Source organism: Nerophis ophidion, linkage group LG04, assembly GCF_033978795.1.
Source record: "Nerophis ophidion isolate RoL-2023_Sa linkage group LG04, RoL_Noph_v1.0, whole genome shotgun sequence".
NCBI lineage: Eukaryota > Metazoa > Chordata > Actinopteri > Syngnathiformes > Syngnathidae > Nerophis > Nerophis ophidion.
The window spans coordinates 1907607-1934077 of NC_084614.1; the positions used below are offsets into that span (position 1 = coordinate 1907607).

Here is a 26471-nt window from a genome sequence, read left to right on the forward strand (position 1 = left end):
CAGAACAGGTTCAAACATTACAGGGAGACACAACAGGATCAAACATTACAGGGAGACAGAACAGGATCAAACATTACAGGGAGACAGAACAGGATCAAACATTACAGGGGGACAGAACAGGATCAAACATTACAGGGAAACAGAACAGGATCAAACATTACGGGGAGACAGAACAGGATCAAACATTACAGGGAGACAGAACAGGATCAAACATTACAGGGAGACAGAACAGGATCAAACATTACAGGGAGACAGAACAGGATCAAACATTACAGGGAGACAGAACAGGATCAAACATTACAGGGAGACAGAACAGGATCAAACATTACAGGGAGACAGAACAGGATCAAACATTACAGGGAGACAGAACAGGATCAAACATTACAGGGAGACAGAACAGGATCAAACATTACAGGGAAACAGAACAGGATCAAACATTACGGGGAGACAGAACAGGATCAAACATTACAGGGAGACAGAACAGGATCAAACATTACAGGGAGACAGAACAGGATCAAACATTACAGGGAGACAGAACAGGATCAAACATTACAGGGAGACAGAACAGGATCAAACATTACAGGGAGACAGAACAGGATCAAACACTACAGGGAGACAGAACAAGATCAAACATTACAGGGAGACAGAACAGGATCAAACATTACAGGGAGACAGAACAGGATCAAACATTACAGGGAAACAGAACAGGATCAAACATTACGGGGAGACAGAACAGGATCAAACATTACAGGGAGACAGAACAGGATCAAACATTACAGGGAGACAGAACAGGATCAAACATTACAGGGAGACAGAACAGGATCAAACATTACAGGGAGACGGAACAGGATCAAACATTACAGGGAGACAGAACAGGATCAAACATTACAGGGAGACAGAACAGGATCAAACACTACAGGGAGACAGAACAGGATCAAACATTACGGGGAAACAGAACAGGATCAAACATTACGGGGAGACAGAACAGGATCAAACATTACAGGGAGACAGAACAGGATCAAACATTACAGGGAGACAGAACAGGATCAAACATTACAGGGAGACAGAACAGGATCAAACATTACAGGGAGACAGAACAGGATCAAACATTACAGGGAGACAGAACAGGATCAAACATTACAGGGAGACAGAACAGGATCAAACATTACAGGGAGACAGAACAGGATCGCTGACGGTTTTGCCAACTTCCGGCGCCCCTTACAAAAAAGGTGAGATAAAGGTAAACAATGGGGCGGGCAGGGGGGTGAGAAAATAAAAAATAAAAAAATGAAATAAAATAAATCGGTCTAAGCCTGGGCCCCCAGGGAGGGGATCCAAGGGCCATGCTAACATTTTGTAAGTTTACACCTACTAATCATGGATTTTGATACTTGGCGCCATCTTGAAAGTCTGCTAACATCTCCTATATTAGCATTTGTGACATTTTGTGCTAGTTTATTTTTTACCTACTTCTGTATGTTCAAACCTACAAATCATAGATTTTGGAAGTATATCAACGTCTCTTACTGTATATTAGAATTAACATTAGCATGCTAACGTTTTATGCTAGGTTTTTAGCTATATTTGTATGTTTACACACAAAAATTGTGCATCTTAATTCTTGCCATCACCTTAGAAGTAAGCAAACTTGTCCTATGTTAACATGCTAACATTGTATGCTAGCTTGGTTGCTAATTGTGCATGTTTATGCTTACAAAATGTGCACTTTGATATTTCCTTTTATCCTGTCAAGTGCTAGCATGACAAAGTTAGCATCCTAACATTTTATGCCAGCTTTGTTGCTAACTGTGCATGTTTATGCCTACAAATAGTGCACTTTGATATTTCCTTTTATCCTGTCAAGGGCTGGCATGATAAAGTTAGCATCCTAACATTTTATGCCAGCTTTGTTGCTAATTGTGAATGTTTATGCCTACAAAAAGCGCACGTTGATATTCCCTCTCATTTGGTCATGAGCTAGCATGATAAAGTTAGCATGCTAAGAGTTAGAATCACTGTTTTATGTTATAGCGAGTTATATAGCATAGATTAAATAATACCTATGCTGAATACAATATTTGCTTGCTATTGTGATTTCAAGCGAGTAGGATAGGATAATATGGGTTGCCCACATATGCAGTCCTCTCCAAGGTTTCTCATAGTCATCATTGTCACTGTCATTGACGTCCCACTGGGGTGAGTTTTCATCGACCTTATGTGGGCTCTACCGAGGATGTCGTTGTGGTTTGTGCAGCCCTTTGAGACACTGGTGACTTAGGGCTATATAAATAAACATTGATTGATTTTATGCTAGTGTTTTAACTAACTTTGTATGCTTTAACCAACATAAATCCTCTTTTTTGATACTTGACGGCATCTTGGAAGTATGCTAATGTCTCTCACTTTAGCATGCTAATGTTTTACGTTAACTTTTTCACAAATTTTGTAGGTTTACGCCTACAAAAAGTACATGTTGGTACTTCTTCTTTTCTGGTTATGTGCTAGCATGCTAGCTTTTTAAGTCATTTTGTCTGTTTTAGCCCAAAAATCATGCTTTTTGATGCTTGCTGCCACCTCGGTAGGATACCAAGGTCTCTTCTAGTAGCATGCTAACATTTCATGGTAGCTTTGAATGCTAATAACGGCGATGCAGCCCAGCATGAGAATGTGTGTTGGCATGCGTGGCATGGAGGACAGTACCGGAGATACAGCTGTCGTCTGAGATGGGAACATCCAGGTAGATGAAGCCGCGGTTGTACAGACCTGAGGACAGACATGAGCTATGTTGAGGTGACAACAGTGCAACACAACAACATGCTTTCCACTCACTTAAGCCCACGTTGTACTCCATTGATCCAGCCAGCTGAGGGCCAGAATCAATCATCTTATCGATAGCTTTCTTCTCGGCTGGAGAGCAGCACTGCACACACACACACACACACACACACACACACACACACACACACACACACACACACAGGTTACATTCTAGATGCACCTGGAAGGTGTCGGAGAGTCCATGTTCTCACCCTGATGTCATCCTCCGTGATGTAGCCCGACTGGGCCACCCACCAGGGCTCCACTGAGATCTCCACAGGTTTGGCTGGTAGAAGATCCCGGGCCGATTTCCTGCGGAAGAATTTCTGACAAGAGGAGTGGGTTCATGTCAATACCTCCTCCCACCACTAGATGGCACACTTTCATTACATAACACTGTCATAGCACACCATCAGGGGCGTCCTTACTTTTACACTTGGGGATTATTGGGAGAAAAACATTTGGCCAAAGGCTGACTGCATGTAAAGTGTATACATATATATATATATACATATACATATATATATATATATATATACATATATATATATATATATATATATATATATATATATATATATATATATATATATATATATACAAACATACACACATATATATACACACACATATGTACACACACATATATGTTACACATATAGTGAAGTGAATTATATTTATATAGCGCTTTTCTCTAGTGACTCAAAGTGCTTTACATAGTGACACCCAATATCTAAGTTACATTTAAAGCAGTGTGGGTGGCACTGGGAGCAGGTGGGTAAAGTGTCTTGCCCAAGGACACAACGGCAGTAACTAGGATGACGGCAGCGGGAATCGAACCTGCAACCCTCAAGTTGCTGGCACGGCCACTCTACCAACCGAGCTATTCATACAAACATACATATATACACACACATATATACATACATATACATATATGTATATGTATATATATAGCTACACACATATATACATGTGCAACACATATAAGTGTTTTGCATGTTTCCCATCATGCATTGCAAGGGATTTAAATGGCTGTCATTGTGAATGATGTGTTGTGCTCTGACATGTTTGATAACACCCCCAAGTTGAGTGAGCAGGTTGTCTTATGTGTGTGTGTTAGTTTGGACTGGGCCATATATATAAATGCTGTGCTGTGTCCACGTCAAAGTGCTGTTCATGGTCATTAAACTGATGAAGTCATGTTGTCAGCAATTATACTGACAGATGTTTAACACTGTTACAGTCTGGTGGTCCAATATCAAGACAGGACTAGAGTTTGGACAGTCTGCACTGGTTCTGGACTCACCTTAGAGACAGGACAGTAGTTTGGACACCCTGCACTGGTTCTGGACTCACCTTAGAGAGAGGACAGTAGTTTGGACAGCCTGCACTGGTTCTGGACTCACCTTAGAGAGAGGACCGTAGTTTGGACAGCCTGCACTGGTTCTGGACTCACCTTAGAGACAGGACAGTAGTTTGGACCGCCTGCACTGATTCTGGTCTCACCTTAGAGACAGGACCATAGTTTGGACAGCCTGCACTGGTTCTGGACTCACCTTAGAGACAGGACCGTAGTTTGGACAGCCTGCACTGATTCTGGTCTCACCTTAGAGACAGGACCATAGTTTGGACACCCTGCACTGGTTCTGGACTCACCTTAGAGACAGGACCGTAGTTTGGACAGCCTGCACTGGTTCTGGACTCACCTTAGAGACAGGACAGTAGTTTGGACCGCCTGCACTGATTCTGGTCTCACCTTAGAGACAGGACCGTAGTTTGGACAGCCTGCACTGGTTCTGGTCTCACCTTAGAGACAGGACCGTAGTTTGGACAGCCAGCACTGGTTCTGGACTCACCTTAGAGACAGGACAGTAGTTTGGACCGCCTGCACTGATTCTGGTCTCACCTTAGAGACAGGACCATAGTTTGGACAGCCTGCACTGGTTCTGGACTCACCTTAGAGACAGGACCGTAGTTTGGACAGCCTGCACTGGTTCTGGTCTCACCTTAGAGACAGGACCGTAGTTTGGACAGCCAGCACTGGTTCTGGACTCACCTTAGAGACAGGACAGTAATTTGGACCGCCTGCACTGATTCTGGTCTCACCTTAGAGACAGGACCATAGTTTGGACAGCCTGCACTGGTTCTGGTCTCACCTTAGAGACAGGACCATAGTTTGGACCGCCTGCACTGGTTCTGGACTCACCTTAGAGACAGGACCGTAGTTTGGACAGCCAGCACTGGTTCTGGACTCACCTTAGAGACAGGACAGTAGTTTGGACCGCCTGCACTGATTCTGGACTCACCTTAGAGACAGGACCATAGTTTGGACAGCCTGCACTGGTTCTGGACTCACCTTAGAGACAGGACCGTAGTTTGGACAGCCTGCACTGGTTCTGGACTCACCTTAGAGGAGCGGCACTGGTTCATCAGGTCGATGTACTGGTTCTGGACTCACCTTAGAGACAGGACAGTAGTTTGGACAGCCAGCACTGGTTCTGGACTCACCTTAGAGACAGGACAGTAATTTGGACCGCCTGCACTGATTCTGGTCTCACCTTAGAGACAGGACCATAGTTTGGACAGCCTGCACTGGTTCTGGTCTCACCTTAGAGACAGGACCATAGTTTGGACCGCCTGCACTGGTTCTGGACTCACCTTAGAGACAGGACCGTAGTTTGGACAGCCAGCACTGGTTCTGGACTCACCTTAGAGACAGGACAGTAGTTTGGACCGCCTGCACTGATTCTGGACTCACCTTAGAGACAGGACCATAGTTTGGACAGCCTGCACTGGTTCTGGACTCACCTTAGAGACAGGACCGTAGTTTGGACAGCCTGCACTGGTTCTGGACTCACCTTAGAGGAGCGGCACTGGTTCATCAGGTCGATGTACTGGTTCCTGCCGATGCCCAGCAGCCTCAGACCTGCAAAGTAATGGCAGCAGTGAGATAGTCCAGTGAACACAATGCCTCGAGGTGGCGCTGGTGCCCGTTAAAAAGTGTCCGTACTGTAAGTCAGCACATGCAAGTAGAAGTACAAGTCAATATATTTACATTAAAGGACTTTCATGGTACTATAGTTTTTTTTACTGTACAATTTTAAAGACTGACATTTTTCAAAATGTTCTTTTCCATGTTTCTGATCAAATGTAGAGTAGAGATGCATGTTAGAACCGGCCTGGAAAGCACTTAGTTTTGTGTCTAACTGCACTCAAATCATCACATTCTGCCTCTGAAATCCACGTTTCTTCCTAGTGAAGTGAATTATATTTATATAGTGTTTTTCTCTTTGCGTAGTGAAAGCCAATATCTAAGTTCCATTTAAACCCATGTGGTGGATCAAGTGTCTTGGCCAAGTTTTCTAGCCGTCCATTGCGTTTCTACTCATATTAGTTCTTCATTCGTCACTCCAAGCAAGGTTTGTCAGTTATACAATATAACTAAAACTATTCTTACTTACTAAAGTGTCCCATGTGTGATGTCTGCAGGAGTGTTGTCATGCATATTTGTACTCAAGCTAGCGTTATTAGCATTAGCTAATAAGATAAGACATTAAAATGTCTGTGTTGGTATTATTAACTTACATTCTTTTTGTATTGTTTTCACTTTCACAAATTCCTCACTAAATTCACCAAAATACAAAGTTTTTTTTTTGGTTTGTTTTCATGATCTTTGGATGTATTTGTTTGGTTTGTATGCCTGTGACCCTGGACTACCTGTGAAGTGAGACTACTTGTTATGTTGAAGGGGGCAGGAAATATAAGATGTTCCTTCTCAAGCACAGGTGTGTAAATGTGTGTTTAGTTGCTAAAGTTGAATTGCTCAAAAATGCACATCAATGAAGGAGGTAAGTAAATAAATGAAAAGGAAATGTCAGCGGGGAGTTATTGAGTCTGTTTAGCTGATTGGAGAGCTAGCTTGCGCAGCTAGTGGCTCCATGACCAAGACTGACATTTTGTTTGATCAGCCCTTTTACTGCCTTGTGTTACAGCAGGGGTCACCAACGCGGGCACCAGGTCGCCCGTAAGGACCAGATGAGTCGCCCGCTGGCCTGTTCTAAAAATAGCTCAAATAGCAGCACTTACCAGTGAGCTGCCTCTATTTTTTAAATTGTATTTATTTACTAGCAAGCTGGTCTCGCTTTGCTGGACATTTTTAATTCTAAGAGAGACAAAACTCAAATAGAATTTGAAAATCCAAGAAAATATTTGAAAGACTTGGTCTTCACTTGTTTAAATAAATTCATTTATTTTTTTACTTTGCTTCTTATAACTTTCAGAAAGACAATTTTTAAAGAAAAAATACAACCTTAAAAATGATTTTGGGATTTTAAACACATATACCTTTTTACCTTTTAAATTCCTTCCTCTTCTTTCCTGACAATTTAAATCAATGTTCAAGTATTTTTTTTTTTATTGTAAAGAATAATAAATACATTTTAATTTCAGTCTTCAGTTTAGCTTCTGTTTTTTCGACAAAGAATATTTGTGAAATATTTCTTCAAACTTATGATTAAAATTCACAAAAATATTTGGCAAATCTAGAAAATCTGTAGAATCAAATTTAAATCTTATTTCAAAGTCTTTTGAATTTATTTTAAAAATTTTGTCCTGGAAAATCTAGAAGAAATAATGATTTGTCCTTGTTAGAAATATAGCTCGGTCCAATTTGTTATATATTCTAACAAAGTGCAGATTGGATTTGAACCTATTTAAAACATGTCATCAAAATTCTAAAATTAATCTTAATCAGGAAAAATGGCTAATGATGTTCCATAAATTCTTTTTTTAATTGTTTCAAAAAGATTCGACTTAGCTAGTTTTTCTCTTCTTTTTTTTGATTGAATTTTGAATTTTAAAGAGTTGAAATTGAAGATAAACTATGTTTCAAAATTAAATTTTCATTTTTTTCGTGTTTTCTCCTCTTTTAAACCGTTCAATTAAGTGTTTTTTTCATCATTTATTCTTTACAAAAAAACTTCTGTAAAAGGAAAAAAATGTACGAGGGAATGACAGACAGAAATACAATTTATGTAAGTGTGTATCAAACTGGTAGCCCTTGGCATTAATCAGTACCCAAGAATAGCTCTTGGTTTCAAAAAGGTTGGTGACCCCGACATAAAGAGTAGAAAAGTGCAAGTAGAGTAGATAAGAGCATGAGAGTAAGAACTCACAGTCAGCAGCAGTGAAGTTGGGCAAGGAGTCATAACTCTTCTCGCTGTTCATGATGTCCTGCAAGCACAGACAGGAAGTCATGGACACACACTCAATATTGTCCTGCATGAGTCCAACAGCAACAATATGACATTACAACATCTGCCATGCTGTTTGTGTGACTGCCACCATTAATAACAGCATCATGTTTGTGTGACTGCCACCATTAATAACAGCATCATGTTGTTTGTGTGACTGCCACCATTAATAACAGCATCATGTTTGTGTGACTGCCACCATTAATAACAGCATCATGTTGTTTGTGTGACTGCCACCATTAATAACAGCATCATGTTTGTGTGACTGCCACCATTAATAACAGCATCATGTTGTTTGTGTGACTGCCACCATTAATAACAGCATCATGTTTGTGTGACTGCCACCATTAATAACAGCATCATGTTTGTGTGACTGCCACCATTAATAACAGCATCATGTTTGTGTGACTGCCACCATTAATAACAGCATCATGTTTGTGTGACTGCCACCATTAATAACAGCATCATGTTATTTGTGTGACTGCCACCATTAATAACAGCATCATGTTTTTTGTGTGACTGCCACCATTAATAACAGCATCATGTTATTTGTGTGACTGCCACCATTAATAACAGCATCATGTTTGTGTGACTGCCACCATTAATAACAGCATCATGTTATTTGTGTGACTGCCACCATTAATAACAGCATCATGTTTGTGTGACTGCCACCATTAATAACAGCATCATGTTTGTGTGACTGCCACCATTAATAACAGCATCATGTTATTTGTGTGACTGCCACCATTAATAACAGCATCATGTTTGTGTGACTGCCACCATTAATAACAGCATCATGTTTGTGTGACTGCCACCATTAATAACAGCATCATGTTTGTGTGACTGCCACCATTAATAACAGCATCATGTTTTTGTGTGACTGCCACCATTAATAACAGCATCATGTTATTTGTGTGACTGCCACCATTAATAACAGCATCATGTTTGTGTGACTGCCACCATTAATAACAGCATCATGTTATTTGTGTGACTGCCACCATTAATAACAGCATCATGTTTGTGTGACTGCCACCATTAATAACAGCATCATGTTATTTGTGTGACTGCCACCGTTAATAACAGCATCATGTTTGTGTGACTGCCACAATTAATAACAGCATCATGTTATTTGTGTGACTGCCACCATTAATAACAGCATCATGTTTGTGTGACTGCCACCATTAATAACAGCATCATGTTATTTGTGTGACTGTTAAAATTAATAACAGCATCATGTTTGTGTGACTGCCACCATTAATAACAGCATCATGTTATTTGTGTGACTGCCACCATTAATAACAGCATCATGTTTGTGTGACTGCCACCATTAATAACAGCATCATGTTTGTGTGACTGCCACCATTAATAACAGCATCATGTTATTTGTGTGACTGCCACCATTAATAACAGCATCATGTTATTTGTGTGACTGCCACCATTAATAACAGCATCATGTTTGTGTGACTGCCACCATTAATAACAGCATCATGTTTGTGTGACTGCCACCATTAATAACAGCATCATGTTTTTTGTGTGACTGCCACCATTAATAACAGCATCATGTTATTTGTGTGACTGCCACCATTAATAACAGCATCATGTTTGTGTGACTGCCACCATTAATAACAGCATCATGTTATTTGTGTGACTGCCACCATTAATAACAGCATCATGTTTGTGTGACTGCCACCATTAATAACAGCATCATGTTATTTGTGTGACTGCCACCATTAATAACAGCATCATGTTTGTGTGACTGCCACAATTAATAACAGCATCATGTTATTTGTGTGACTGCCACCATTAATAACAGCATCATGTTTGTGTGACTGCCACCATTAATAACAGCATCATGTTATTTGTGTGACTGTTAAAATTAATAACAGCATCATGTTTGTGTGACTGCCACCATTAATAACAGCATCATGTTATTTGTGTGACTGCCACCATTAATAACAGCATCATGTTTGTGTGACTGCCACCATTAATAACAGCATCATGTTTGTGTGACTGCCACCATTAATAACAGCATCATGTTATTTGTGTGACTGCCACCATTAATAACAGCATCATGTTATTTGTGTGACTGCCACCATTAATAACAGCATCATGTTTGTGTGACTGCCACAATTAATAACAGCATCATGTTTGTGTGACTGCCACCATTAATAACAGCATCATGTTATTTGTGTGACTGCCACCATTAATAACAGCATCATGTTATTTGTGTGACTGCCACCATTAATAACAGCATCATGTTTGTGTGACTGCCACCATTAATAACAGCATCATGTTATTTGTGTGACTGCCACCATTAATAACAGCATCATGTTATTTGTGTGACTGCCACCATTAATAACAGCATCATGTTATTTGTGTGACTGCCACCATTAATAACAGCATCATGTTTGTGTGACTGCCACCATTAATAACAGCATCATGTTTGTGTGACTGCCACCATTAATAACAGCATCATGTTTGTGTGACTGCCACCATTAATAACAGCATCATGTTATTTGTGTGACTGCCACCATTAATAACAGCATCATGTTTGTGTGACTGCCACCATTAATAACAGCATCATGTTTTTTGTGTGACTGCCACCATTAATAACAGCATCATGTTATTTGTGTGACTGCCACCATTAATAACAGCATCATGTTTGTGTGACTGCCACCATTAATAACAGCATCATGTTATTTGTGTGACTGCCACCATTAATAACAGCATCATGTTTGTGTGACTGCCACCATTAATAACAGCATCATGTTTGTGTGACTGCCACCATTAATAACAGCATCATGTTATTTGTGTGACTGCCACCATTAATAACAGCATCATGTTTGTGTGACTGCCACCATTAATAACAGCATCATGTTTGTGTGACTGCCACCATTAATAACAGCATCATGTTTGTGTGACTGCCACCATTAATAACAGCATCATGTTATTTGTGTGACTGCCACCATTAATAACAGCATCATGTTTGTGTGACTGCCACCATTAATAACAGCATCATGTTTGTGTGACTGCCACCATTAATAACAGCATCATGTTATTTGTGTGACTGCCACCATTAATAACAGCATCATGTTTGTGTGACTGCCACAATTAATAACAGCATCATGTTATTTGTGTGACTGCCACCATTAATAACAGCATCATGTTTGTGTGACTGCCACCATTAATAACAGCATCATGTTATTTGTGTGACAGTTAAAATTAATAACAGCATCATGTTTGTGTGACTGCCACCATTAATAACAGCATCATGTTATTTGTGTGACTGCCACCATTAATAACAGCATCATGTTTGTGTGACTGCCACCATTAATAACAGCATCATGTTTGTGTGACTGCCACCATTAATAACAGCATCATGTTATTTGTGTGACTGCCACCATTAATAACAGCATCATGTTATTTGTGTGACTGCCACCATTAATAACAGCATCATGTTTGTGTGACTGCCACAATTAATAACAGCATCATGTTTGTGTGACTGCCACCATTAATAACAGCATCATGTTATTTGTGTGACTGCCACCATTAATAACAGCATCATGTTATTTGTGTGACTGCCACCATTAATAACAGCATCATGTTTGTGTGACTGCCACCATTAATAACAGCATCATGTTATTTGTGTGACTGCCACCATTAATAACAGCATCATGTTATTTGTGTGACTGCCACCATTAATAACAGCATCATGTTATTTGTGTGACTGCCACCATTAATAACAGCATCATGTTATTTGTGTGACTGCCACCATTAATAACAGCATCATGTTTGTGTGACTGCCACCATTAATAACAGCATCATGTTTGTGTGACTGCCACCATTAATAACAGCATCATGTTATTTGTGTGACTGCCACCATTAATAACAGCATCATGTTTGTGTGACTGCCACCATTAATAACAGCATCATGTTTTTTGTGTGACTGCCACCATTAATAACAGCATCATGTTATTTGTGTGACTGCCACCATTAATAACAGCATCATGTTTGTGTGACTGCCACCATTAATAACAGCATCATGTTATTTGTGTGACTGCCACCATTAATAACAGCATCATGTTTGTGTGACTGCCACCATTAATAACAGCATCATGTTTGTGTGACTGCCACCATTAATAACAGCATCATGTTATTTGTGTGACTGCCACCATTAATAACAGCATCATGTTTGTGTGACTGCCACCATTAATAACAGCATCATGTTTGTGTGACTGCCACCATTAATAACAGCATCATGTTTGTGTGACTGCCACCATTAATAACAGCATCATGTTATTTGTGTGACTGCCACCATTAATAACAGCATCATGTTTGTGTGACTGCCACCATTAATAACAGCATCATGTTTGTGTGACTGCCACCATTAATAACAGCATCATGTTTGTGTGACTGCCACCATTAATAACAGCATCATGTTTGTGTGACTGCCACCATTAATAACAGCATCATGTTTGTGTGACTGCCACCATTAATAACAGCATCATGTTATTTGTGTGACTGCCACCATTAATAACAGCATCATGTTTGTGTGACTGCCACCATTAATAACAGCATCATGTTTGTGTGACTGCCACCATTAATAACAGCATCATGTTTGTGTGACTGCCACCATTAATAACAGCATCATGTTATTTGTGTGACTGCCACCATTAATAACAGCATCATGTTATTTGTGTGACTGCCACCATTAATAACAGCATCATGTTTGTGTGACTGCCACCATTAATAACAGCATCATGTTTGTGTGACTGCCACCATTAATAACAGCATCATGTTTGTGTGACTGCCACCATTAATAACAGCATCATGTTGTTTCTCAGCCAACATGGCTGACAATAGAAGACTTTTACAATACAATACAACATAATTATTGTTACTCTTCAAAGAATGTACATTATATATTGAATTCATACTAGCAGTTATTATGGTTGTACAGTAAACCAGTATTATTGTAGTACAGTAAACCAGTATTATTGTAGTACTGCCATTCTAAATCATAGTCAGTACTATCATCTATATTTATTATTTATCATCTATATGTTTATTATGGATACTTTTTATAATGATATGTTAATTTTCTATATGTTTATTATTAATGTGTTTATTCTCTACATGTTTATTATCTATATGTTTATTATCTATATGTTTATTATTTATATGTTCATTATCGATACGTTTATTATGGGTATGTTTATTATTTATATGTTTATTGTTTACATGTTTGTTATGGATTTGTTTATTACCTACATGTTTATTATCTATATGTTCATTATCTACATGTTTATCATCTATATGTTCAATATCTACATCTTTATTATCTACATGTTCATTATTTACATGTTTATTATCTATATATTTTTTATCTACATGTGTATTATATACATGTTCATTATCTACATGTTCTTTATCTACATGTTTATTATCTATATATTTATTATCTACATGTTTCATATCTACTTGTTCATTATTTACATGTTCATTATCTATATATTTATTATCTACATGTTTATTATCTACATGATCATTATCTACATGTTCTTTATCTACATGTTTATTATCTATATATTTATTATCTACATATTTATTATATACATGTTCATTATTTACATGTTCATTATCTGCATGTTTATTATCTATATATTTATTACCTACATGTTCATTATATACATGTTCATTATCTACATGTTCTTTATCTACATGTTTATTATCTATATATTTATTATCTACATGTTTATTATATACATGTTCATTATTTACATGTTCATTATCTACATGTTTATTATCTATATATTTATTATCTACATGTTCATGATCTGCATGTTCATTATCTACATGTTTATTATCTACATGTTTATTATATACCTGTTTTTTATCTACATGTTTATTATGGATATGTTCATTATCCATGTTTATTATCTATATGTTTACTATCTATATATTTATTATCTACATATTTATTATATACATGTTCATTATTTACATGTTTATTATCTATATATTTATTACCTACATGTTCATTATATACATGTTCATTATCTACATGTTCTTTATCTACATGTTTATTATCTATATATTTATTATGTACATGTTTATTATATACATGTTCATTATTTACATGTTCATTATCTACATGTTTATTATCTATATATTTATTATCTACATGTTCATGATCTGCATGTTCAATATCTACATGTTTATTATCTACATGTTTATTATATACCTGTTTTTTATCTACATGTTTATTATGGATATGTTCATTATCCATATGTTTATTATCTATATGTTTATTATCTATATGTTTATTATATGTATGTTTATTAACTACATGTTCATTATCTACATGTTTATTATGTATATATTTATTATCTACATGTTTATTATATACATGTTCATTATCTACATGTTCTTTATCTACATGTTTATTATGGATATGTTCATTATCCATATGTTTATTATCTATATGTTTGCTATATGTATGTTTATTAACTACATGTCTATTATCTATATGTTTGTTATATGTATGTTTATTAACTACATGTTTATTAACTACATGCATATTATCTACATGTTTATTCTATGTATGTTTATTATCTACATGTTTATTATCTATATGTTTCTTATCTACATGCTTCTTATCTACATGTTTATTATCTACATGCATATTATCTACATGTTTATTATCTACATGTTTATGATGGACTGCCTCTGAAGAGTAAGTGTCCTACAAATGTTTAATGTTAAGATTTTTTTGTTCAAATAATAATAATAATGATGTTTTCTCCTTCATTTAGAAAAGTATCAAAATGGTTTTGGTAGCAGTACCAAAATATTAGTAGTAGGACAACACTAGAAGCTATTGATAATTGTTGATCTTTTTATGAACTCTGGAAAATAGGCAGCATGGGGAAAAAAACATTTTATTTGAAAATGTAACTTCCTGTGATTATAATTCCTGGGCTATGAAGGCAGAAAGCACATGTAGCAACATGTAGCAACATGTAGCAACATGTAACAACATGTAGCAACATGTAACAACATGTAACAACATGTAGCAACATGTAACAACACGTAACAACACGTGACAACACGTAACAACATGTAACAACATGTAACAACATGTAGCAACATGTGACAACATGTGACAACATGTAACAACATGTGACAACATGTAACAACATGTAGCAACATGTAACAACATGTAACAACATGTAGCAACATGTAACAACATGTAGCAACATGTAACAACATGTAACAACATGTAGCAACATGTAACAACACGTAACAACACGTAACAACATGTAACAACATGTAGCAACATGTAACAACATGTGGCAACATGTAACAACATGTAGCAACATGTAACAACATGTAACAACATGTAGCAACATGTAACAACACGTAACAACATGTGACAACATGTAACAACATGTAACAACATGTAACAACATGTAGCAACATGTAACAACGTGACAACATGTGACAACATGTAACAACATGTGACAACATGTAACAGCATGTAACAACATGTAACAACATGTAGCAACATGTAACAACACGTAACAACACGTGACAACATGTAACAACATGTAACAACATGTAGCAACATGTAACAACATGTGACAACATGTAACAACATGTAACAACATGCAACAACATGCAGCAACATGTAGAAACATGTAGCAACATGTAGCAACATGTAGCAACATGTAACAACATGTAGCAATATGTAGCAACATGTAGCAACATGTATCAACATGTAACAACATGTAGCAACATGTAGCAACTTGTAACAACATGTAGCAACATGTAGCAACATGTAGCAACATGTAGCAACATGTAACAACATGTAGCAACATGTAACAACATGTAGCAACATGTAACAACATATTGTTGCATGTTGTTACATGTAGCAACATGTAACAACATGTTGCTACATGTTGCTACATGTTGTTACATGTTGCTACATGTTGTTACATGTTGTTACATGTTGCTACATGTTGTTACATGTTGTTACATGTTGTTACATGTAGCAACATGTAGCAACATGTATTCTGCTGCCCTGCTCTTCTTATTTCACTATGGGGATATGCTTTTGTTATGGAGTCATTGTTTAAATATTGTTAATATATCGGTCGATATCGATAATTATTTACATTTTTAGATTAGATTGGATTAGATAGTACTTTATTTATTCCGTCAGGAGAGTTCCTTCAGGAAAAAGGAGGATAGCAAGATACAGCAGCTCACCGCTAACAGCAAAGCTAGCGCTCCTCAATGTAAACAAAAGGGTGGGTCTACTCCGCACAGTTATCACTTGTAATGATACCAAGTACAACAGCCATATCTAGCCGATACTACTATGATTATATCGATATTTTTTTTTAATTATCAGAAAAATCTTTTGTCTATTTCTAAGATGTTTATAAAGTCAGGAAATATGTCCCTGGACACATGAAGATTTTAATGATGTAACGTACTACATGGTATCGGATCGATACCAAAATGTATGGGATCATCCAAACCGAATGTCAAGTATCAAAGAAGAGAAGAATAAGTGATTATTACATTTGAACAGAAATGTAGATATAATATGTTGAAACAGGAAGTAAGCAGATATTAACAGGAAATGAAAGTGATGCTGACAAAATAAAATGACAGTGCAATGTTACTGCATACTAATGAGGAGTACTTATGTTCAACATCTTACTTACACTCCTCTTTCATTATAATTTAACATGTTTAGTTCAAAGGAAGCCAACAATGACATTACTTTTTAGAAAAGTACATTTTGGTAGCGGTATCAAAGTATTGGTATCGACACAATCCCAGTAGCATCACCTCTCACACCATGACCTGATTGGTTATTTACACACATCTTTAATGGCTAATATTTGTTGTTTACGTGGAACTATAACAACATTATTTATTTAGAAAAGTATTGAAATACCAAAGTACCAAAGTATTAGTATCGACACAAAACTAGTAGCATCACTGAACACCCTGGTTATTTACGCACATGTTTACATGTTTAATGGATAATATTTGTTGTTTACATTGAACAATTATTTATTTAGAAAAGTATTGAAATTATTTTGGTAGCGGTACCAAAGTATTAGTATCGACACAACACTAGTAGTATCACTGAACACCCTGGTTATTTATGCACCTGTTTACATTTTTAATGGCTAATATTTGTTGTTTACATCGAACAATAATCCATCCATCCATTTTCTACTGCTTGTCCCTTTTAGGGTTGCGGGGGGTGCTGGAGCCTATCTCAGCTGCATTCATTGACATTATTTGTTTAGAAAAATATTGAAATACATTTAGGTAGCGGTACCAAAGTATTGGTATCAACACAACACTACTAGCATCACTGAACACCCTGGTTACTTTTGCACCTGTTTACATGTTTAATGGCTAATATTTGTTGTTTACATGGAACAATAATGAAATTATTTGTTTAGAAAAGTACATTTTGGTAGCGGTACCAAAGTATTGGTGTCGACACAACACTAGTAGCATCACCCTTCACACCCTGACCTGATTGGTTATTCACACACATCTTTAATGGCTAATATTTGTTGTTTACATGGAACAATAATGACATTATTTATTTATAAAAGTATTGAAATACATTTTGCTAGCGGTACGTAAGTATTGTTGTCGACACAACACTAGTAGCATCACTTACCTGATTGGTTATTTCCACTGCTGTTTATTGTCCAACATTTGTTGTTTAGGTGGAAGAAAGCGAGCATGTCACCCACCTCCATGATGCCGATGTAGTAGGAGAAGGGCGTGACTCGCAGCCCTTTGACCATGATGTCAGACAGGTGGTAAGGGTAAAGCATCAGGTGGTCCCGGCTGTACTTCAGCAGTTCCTCATAGTATTTGCGCTCGTCCTTCTTCACGTGGCGGACTGTGGGAAAGTGGCGACACCGTCAGCGCTGAGCTAAGGGAAGCTGGCGCAGGTCTCACCTAAGTTATTGCGGAAGCGCAGCTGGTTGCGGATGCTGTAGAGCAGGACATGTTTCTCATACTCGCGCTGAGAGTTCCCCAAACACTGTGGACAAGAGCCATGGACAACCTGTCAAGCACCAAGGTCCTCTGGGACCAGACAGGACAACAACACTTTCACAAATGTCTGTCTGTAAACAACACGGCGGTTTTTAAAGACATAGTGCAAAAAAATGCTAGTCCAAGACCCTCGATGTAAACAACACTGCTGTTTTTGCAGACAACGTGCAAAAAAACGCTAGTCGAAGACCGACGATGTAACAACTCTCTGCTGTTTTTAAAGACATAATGAAAAAACGTGAGTCAAAGATCCTTAATGTAAACAATGCTCTGCTGTTTTTGAGGACATAGTGCAAAAGCTGCCAGTCAAAGATCCTCAATGTAAACAACACTGCTGTTTTTGAACACATAGTGAAACAACGCTAATCAAAGACCCTTGATGTAAACAACACTGCTGTTTTTGAAGACATATTGCAAAAATACGCTAGTCCAAGACCCTTGATGTAAACAACACTGCTGTTTTTGAAGATACAGTGCAAAAAAAAACGCTAGTCCAAGACCCACGATGTAAACAACTCTGCTGTTTTTGAAGACATAGTGCAAAAAACGCTGGTCAAAGACCCTCAATATAAACAATGCTCTGCTGTTTTTGAGGACATAGTGCAAAAGCTGCCAGTCAAAGATCCTCAATGTAAACAACACTGCTATTTTTTAAGACATACTGCAAAAAATGCTAGTCAAAGACCCACAATGTAAACAACACTGCTGTTTTTAAAGACATAGCGAAAGAAACGCTAGTCCAAAAGCCCCGATGTAAACAACACTGCTGTTTTTTAAGACATGGTGCAGAAAACGCTGGTCAAAGATCCTAAATGTAAACAATGCTCTGCTGCTTTTAAAGACTTACTGCAAAAACACCAGTCCAAGACCCTTGATGTAACAACTATCTGCTGTTTTTAAAGACATAATGAAAAAACGCAAGTCAAAGATCCTCAATGTAAACAATGCTCTGCTGTTTTTGAGACATAGTGCAAAAGCTGCCAGTCAAAGATCCTCAATGTAAACAACACTGCTATTTTTGAAGACATACTGCAAAAAATGCAAGTCAAAGACCCACAATGTAAACAACACTGCTGTTTTTTACGACATAGTGGAAAAAAACGCTGGTCCAAGACCCACGATGTAATCAACACTGCTGTTTTTGAAGACATAGTGCAAAAAACGCTGGTCCAAGAGCCTCGATGTAAACAAGACAAACAAAGCTGGCCTGCACAGTACTAAACTGAAGTGTTTGATGTCATTTCTGTCCGGAAGACAACAAAACCGAGGACGAGTGTTATTGCGAAGAATGCAGATTTCAAAATAAAAGCTGCATGTGTGGTGTTGTTGTGTTGACAGAGGTCGGGGCTGACATTGACGTGAGGTCCGTGACTCGGACCCCGACTGGACTTGCACGCTACCTGCTTGACGTTGGCGGGAAGTTTGCTCCACGGATAATTCTGCCTGATGTGGAATTCCACGTCCGTGTTCATCGCTGGCTAGCTGCTCGGCTAGCTGCTACACGCTGAGGCGAGGACGACTCTCTTCTTCTTCTCCTTCTTCTTCTTCTTTCTCTTCTTCTGCTTCTTCCTCCTCCTTTTCGCCGCCACTCGATGACCGCGACGACAAAGTCCGCCTGATATTTCCAAGTCCTGCTTCTCCTGGCAATGGACGTCCACTTCCGGGTTGTATTTCGAACCAGCCCTTCGTCACGCGAGTGGTGACAAACGTCACTTCCGGTCAACGAAGCGCACGGGACCAGCTAACACTAGCATTGTTAACAACTAACGTCACTTCCGGTCAATGAAGTGCACGGGACAAGTTTTTTTTTTTCTCGTTTTTTTTAATGTGTTTATGAATTTCAACATTTACCACCAGTTGAGAAATAATAATTAATATTAAGTACAAAAACAGTACAAAACATCCGCACGGGCTCCATCTAACATTAGCATTATCAGCGACATACGTCACTTCTGGTCAATGAAGAGCACGGGACCAGCCTTTTTTTTCATTTCTAAATTATTTAATTTTTTGAATTTTACAAACCTTTATTTATGAATTGCATTTACAAACAGTTCAGAAATAATAATCACAATAAGTAAAAAAACAGCCGCAAGGGACCAGCTAGCATTAGTTTTGTTAGCAACATACGTCACTTCCGGTTATTGAAGCGCACGGGACAAGCTTTTTTTATTTTTTATTTATTTTGTAAACCACCCATCCATTGATTTTCTACCGGTTGTCCCTTTTATTTATACATTTCAACATTTAAAAACAGTTCAGAAATAATAATCAAAGTAAGTACAAAAACAGCACTGGACCAGCTAACATTAGCATTGTCAGCGACATACGTCACTTCCGGTCAATGAAGCGCACCAGTTTTATTTTTTATTTATATTGAATGTTATAAACCTTTATTTATGAAATGCGACATTTACAAACAGTTGAGGAATAATAATGAAAATAAGTACAAAACAGCCACACAGGACCAGCTAACATTAGCATTGTTAGCAACATACGTCACTTCCGGTCAATGACTTGTTTTTTTATTTAAAACATTTTTTTTAAAGAGCCTGATGTCAAAAAGGTTATGAAATTATTATTTCTATCTTGTATTCCTATTTGATGTCAACAACCCTAAAGAAACCCTAGAAAAAATGTCGGTAAGATGCAGCTATTGTGTCCGGTGGCGGGGGCAGCAGCCTAAGCAGAGAAACCCACACTCTCATTTCCTCTCAGGGGAAAAAAAAAACACACCAAGTTGTTTTGGATGACAAATATGTTGTGTAAGAAGGACCCCGGAGACCGAGTGGCACCAAACCAAGTTCTACTCAGGCTTCAGGAGACCAGCCCTTACGACGCAACCATAGCAAGAAGAGGTCTAAATCCAAACAAAAAGAGTCAGTTTACGTAGAGCGAAAACAGCCCCCCTCTCACCCAGATTGGACCACTGCTGCTTCTTCAGAAAAGATAAGGAACTGGCCAAAATAACTCTATTAGAAGACATAAGATAAAAACATGCAGGTCAAACTTTAAACATGACTATGGATTAAGGAAGAACACTTAAAAAGATCTCATTCTCACACCAGCTCCTCCCGGGGGATCCTGAGGTGTTCCCAAGACATAGTCTCCCCATGGACCCCTGGACTGGGTCTTCCCCGTGGCCCCCCATGCCTGAGACACCTCCCCAGAGTGTCTGTCTTTGAGCTTCTTGTTTCTGTGCATTGTCCCTTCAAATAAAGACCAAACTATATAGAACAGTGGTCCCCACCCTCTTTTGCACCAGGGATGGGTTTAATGTTGGCATTCATTCCAGGGACCGGCTTACCACCGGTGCCAGATGAACACAGCAAGAAGAAGTTACTAAAAAGACAAGTCACTTAAACACTGAACTAATGTTTCTTTGCAATGTCACTTTTCTGTCTGATATCTTCATGAATGTGAATTGTAGTTTGGGCTTCTCTGCTTAGGCTGCTGCCCCCGCGACTCGACCTTGGATAAGCGGAAGAAGATGGGTGAAATTGCATTGCATGTCACAAAGTTATAACAGACAGAAGAACTTCCTAAGAATACCTTGTATTTACTTTCTTTCTATTTTTTTTTTCTACTTTGACAAGGAAACAAAATTGCATCCAATATTGCAAGAAATATTATATTATCTAACTTTGTTGGCTAAAATCCAAATAAATACTTCAGTATCTGCTTAACTTAGGATTTGGAAGCAAGTTATCCATCAAATTGTACATTATGAAAATCACCAATAGAGTTTAATGTCAAATTTAGGGAGGTTTTTTTTAATGTATTACTGGAAGTTGGAGGACAAAAACAAAACAATTTTTTTACAGTAAAAATCTGTCGACTGAGCTGTCAGGTTTTTTGTTTTTGTTTTTTACTACAAAATCCAGGGTTGATGATTTTATGTTACCACATTTTATTTTGGTATAAAACTGGCTGCTGAGCTGCCAAAATAAAATGAAACAGCGCTACTGTATTTCTATTTACAGTAATATGTTGTAAAAATAATAATACTTTACAGTAAAAGTCTGGCAACTAAACTGCCAGATTTTTTCTGTTAAAAAATAAACTTTTTTTTTTTCAACTTATAGTAATATCCATCCATTTTTCTACTGCTTATTCCCTTTTGAGGTCGTGGGGGGTGCTGGCGCCTATCTAAGCTACAATTGGGCGGAAGGCGGTGTACACCCTGGACAAGTCTCCACCTCATCGCAGGCCGCTTGTACCCGTGATCTTATCCTTTCGGTCATGACCCAAAGCTCATGACCATAGGTGAGGATGGGAACGTAGATCGACCGGTAAATTGAGAGCTTTGCCTTCCGGCTCAGCTCCTTCTTCACCACAACGGATCGATACAACGTCCGCATTACTGAAGACGCCGCACCGATCCGCCTGTCGATCTCACCATCCACTCTTCCCTCACTCGTGAACAAGACTCCTGGGTACTTGAACTCCTCCACTTGGGGCAGGGTCTCCTCCCCAACCCGGAGATGGCACTCCACCCTTTTCCGGGCAAGAACCATGGACTCGGACTTGGAGGTGCTGATTCTCATTCCGGACGCTTCACACTCGGCTGCGAACCGATCCAGTGAGAGCTGAAGATCCCGGTCAGACGAAGCCATCAGGACCACATCATCTGCAAAAAGCAGAGACCTAATCCTGCAGTCACCAAACCGGAACCCCTCAACGCCTTGACTGCGCCTAGAAATTCTGTCCATAAAAGTTATGAACAGAATGGGTGACAAAGGACAGCCTTGGCGGAGTCCAACCCTCACTGGAAACGTGTTCGACTTACTGCCGGCAATGCGGACCAAGTTCTGACACTGATCATACAGGGAGTGGACTATGTTCTGACACTGATCATACAGGGAGTGGACCGCCACAATAAGACAGTCCGATACCCCATACTCTCTGAGCACTCCCCACAGGACTTCCCGAGGGACACGGTCCAATGCCTTCTCCAAGTCCACAAAGCACATGTAGACTGGTTGGGGAAACTCCCATGCACCCTCAAGAACCCTGCCCAGAGTATAGAGCTGGTCCACAGTTCCACGACCAGGACGAAAACCACACTGTTCCTCCTGAATCCGAGGTTCGACTATCCGGCGAAGCCTCCTCTCCAGTACACCTGAATAAACCTTACCTGGAAGCAGGGGCACCGAAAAGGGGGGGTAAAGGAGACGGATTCTAGGGGCCCATGATGGAGGGGGGCCCAGAGAGGCCCCTAATGGTGATGACATTATGTGTTGAGGGCCCTGTAAATATTCTTTTCATGGGGCCCAAAATCCCTAGTGGCGCCCCTGCCGGGAATGCTGAGGAGTGTGATCCCACGGTAGTTGGAACACACCCTCCGGTCCCCCTTCTTAAAGAGAGGGACCACCACCCCGGTCTGCCAATCCAGAGGTACCGCCCCCGATGTCCACGCGATGCTGCAGAGTCTTGTCAACCAAGACAGCCCCACAGCATCCAGAGCCTTAAGGAACTCCGGGCGGATCTCATCCCTTAAGGAACTCCGGGCGGATCTCATCCACCCCCGGGGCCTTGCCACCGAGGAGCTTTTTAACTACCTCAGCAACCTCAGCCCCAGAAATAGGAGAGTCCACCAAAGATTCCCCAGGCACTGCTCCCTCATGGGAAGACGTGTTGGTGGGTTTGAGGAGGTCTTCGAAGTATTCCTTCCACCTATCCACAACATCCGCAGTCGAAGTCAGCAGAACACCATCCGCACCATACACGGTGTTGATAGTGCACTGCTTCCCCTTCCTGAGGCGGCGGACGGTGGTCCAGAATCGCTTCGAACCCATCCGGAAGTCGTTTCCCATGGCTTCCCCGAACTCCTCCCATGTCCCAGTTTTTGCCTCCGCGACCGCTGAAGCTGCACACCACTTGGCCCGTCGGTACCTGTCCACTTCCTCCGGAGTCTGTCGGTACCTGTCAACTGCCTCCGGAGTCTGTCGGTACCTGTCCACTGCCTCCAGAGTCTGTCTGTATCTGTCCACTACCTCCAGAGTCTGTCTGTATCTGTCCACTGCCTCCAGAGTCTGTCTGTATCTGTCCACTGCCTCCAGAGTCTGTCGGTACCTGTCCACTGCCTCCAGTCTGTCGGTACCTGTCCACTGCCTCCAGAGTCTGTCGGTACCCGTCCACTTCCTCCAGAGTCTGTCGGTACCCGTCCACTGCCTCCAGAGTCTGTCGCCTGTCCACTGCCTCCAGAGTCTGTCGGTACCTGTCCACTTCCTCCAGAGTCTGTCGGTACCCCGCCCACTTCCTCCAGAGTCTGTCGGTACCCGTCCACTGCCTCCAGAGTCTGTCGGTACCTGTCCACTTCCTCCAGAGTCTGTCGGTACCCGTCCACTGCCTCCAGAGTCTGTCGGTACCTGTCCACTGCCTCCAGAGTCTGTCGCCTGTCCACTGCCTCCAGAGTCTGTCGGTACCTGTTCACTGCCTCCAGAGTCTGTCGGTACCTGTCCGCTGCCTCCAGTCTGTCGGTACCTGTCCGCTGCCTCCAGAGTCTGTCGGTACCTGTCCACTACCTCCAGAGTCTGTCGGTACCTGTCCACTGCCTCCAGAGTCTGTCGGTACCTGTCCACTGCCTCCAGAGTCTGTCGCCTGTCCACTGCCTCCAGAGTCTGTCGGTACCCGTCCACTTCCTCCAGAGTCTGTCGGTACCTGTCCGCTGCCTCCAGAGTCTGTCGGTACCTGTCCACTGCCTCCAGAGTCTGTCGGTACCTGTCCACTGCCTCCAGAGTCTGTCGGTACCCGTCCACTTCCTCCAGAGTCTGTCGGTACCTGTCCGCTGCCTCCAGAGTCTGTCGGTACCTGTCCACTGCCTCCAGAGTCTGTCGGTACCTGTCCACTGCCTCCAGAGTCTGTCGGTACCTGTCCACTGCCTCTGAGGTCCCATGTTTGGCTCAATGATTCACAAACTGGTGAGAAACAAAAGTCAAGTGCAGTACATTTCTTCTGCCGCCAGAGGTCACTACAATGCCTGCAAGGTCAACTGTCGTCTGCCAAAAATGAAGTGACAAACATAAGAAAGAATCGATTTATTTGTAGTTTCTTGGCTACAACAAGAATAAAGCATGCAGACCTTCATCAGATGGACAAGCAGACATGAAGAAGGTCTTTGGAGGACAAGCAGACATGAAGAAGGTCTTTGATGGACAAGCAGACATGAAGAAGGTCTTTGATGGACAAGCAGACATGAAAGACAAATGTTGGCTGGCACATGAACAAGTGCAACAATCAGAAGAGCAACAATCATAAAAGATGACCAAATCTTTGATCTGAGATGATTCATTTCCAGGTTTTGATCAGGACCGAGGAACCAAAGCCAAATAAAAACATTCTGTACAAAACATTTGGCACACAAACTTCAATCTCAACATTTTTGGCAGAATTGTTGAAGAAAGGGGGCGGGGCCTGAGGGGGCGGAGCTCCAGTGCATTGGAGAAAAGGACAATCACTTGTTCTTCCTGAGTGCTGAGCTGGTATTGGACAAGAACAAAATGGGGGCGGGGCTTCCTTCCATTCATGCTTCTACATTCTCAAAGTGCAGGTGTGTTTTCTTCCAGAAGGTCTACTCCTCCATAACCAAGTCTACTCCTCCATAACCAGGTCTACTCCTCCATAACCAGGTCTACTCCTCCATGGCCAGGTCTACTCCTCCATGGCCAGAAGGTCTAAGCCTCAGCAATAAAGTCTAGGCCTCGTTGATGGTGAGAAGGTCTAGGCCTGGTTGAGAAGGTCTAAGCCTGATTGATGGAGAGAAGGTCTAGGCCTGGTTGATGGTGATGTTGGAGGGTCTGAGGGTGAGGGAGCTGGAGGAGGCTATGTAGAAGGTCTAGGCCTGGTTGATGGTGAGAAGGTCTAGACCTGGTTGATGGTGATGTTGGAGGGTCTGAGGGTGAGGGAGCTGGAGGAGGCCATGTAGAAGGTCTAGACCTCATTGATGGTGATGTTGGAGGGTCTGAAGGTGAGGGAGCTGGAGGAGGCCATGTAGAAGGTCTAGACCTCGTTGATGGTGATGTTGGAGGGTCTGAAGGTGAGGGAGCTGGAGGAGGCCATGTAGAAGGACTGAGTGCGGCGGTTGAGGCGAGCCCTCTTGGAGGTGGCAGTGATGGTGCGCCTGCTGGAGGAGATGATCTCCGTGATGAACTTCTTGCAGTCCACACACACCTCCGTCGCCACCCAGTCCTCCATCAGCTCCTTGGGCAGCTCCAGCTCCAGCGGGGCGTCCTCGTCTTTGCCCGCCCTGGAGAACCTGGCACAGGTGTGGAGGTGAGGGCGAGCGCTCGCAGG

The 26471-nt window shown here is 40.5% G+C and overlaps 2 protein-coding genes across 8 annotated transcripts in view; both read right to left on the reverse strand.

The window, feature by feature from the left end:
- Positions 1 to 19894, reverse strand: part of fam91a1 (family with sequence similarity 91 member A1) — a 72964-nt gene extending 53070 nt beyond the window's left edge. Inside the window, exons 1-8 of one of the 3 annotated variants that reach the window (XM_061896685.1) lie at positions 19577 to 19894; positions 18078 to 18162; positions 17867 to 18018; positions 7995 to 8052; positions 5679 to 5746; positions 3030 to 3143; positions 2830 to 2920; positions 2701 to 2763 (exon numbers count right to left, since the gene is read on the reverse strand). In XM_061896685.1, coding sequence (XP_061752669.1) covers positions 2701 to 2763; positions 2830 to 2920; positions 3030 to 3143; positions 5679 to 5746; positions 7995 to 8052; positions 17867 to 18018; positions 18078 to 18162; positions 19577 to 19648 — 703 coding nt within the window. In that variant the 5' untranslated portion in view covers positions 19649 to 19894. Of the gene's footprint in view, positions 1 to 2700; positions 2764 to 2829; positions 2921 to 3029; positions 3144 to 5226; positions 5286 to 5678; positions 5747 to 7994; positions 8053 to 17866; positions 18019 to 18077; positions 18163 to 19576 lie in introns of those variants that run through there. The other 2 variants (XM_061896687.1, XM_061896688.1) reach the window with 2 other exon arrangements.
- A 5307-nt stretch (positions 19895 to 25201) lies between these two features.
- LOC133550699 (protein spire homolog 1-like) overlaps positions 25202 to 26471 on the reverse strand; it is a 73103-nt gene continuing 71833 nt past the window's right edge. For 3 of the 5 annotated variants that reach the window (XM_061896689.1, XM_061896692.1, XM_061896693.1), the window contains one exon: positions 25202 to 26433. In XM_061896689.1, the coding sequence (XP_061752673.1) occupies positions 26178 to 26433 (256 nt within the window). In that variant the 3' untranslated portion in view covers positions 25202 to 26177. The remainder of the gene's footprint in view (positions 26434 to 26471) is intronic. The other 2 variants (XM_061896691.1, XM_061896690.1) reach the window with 2 other exon arrangements.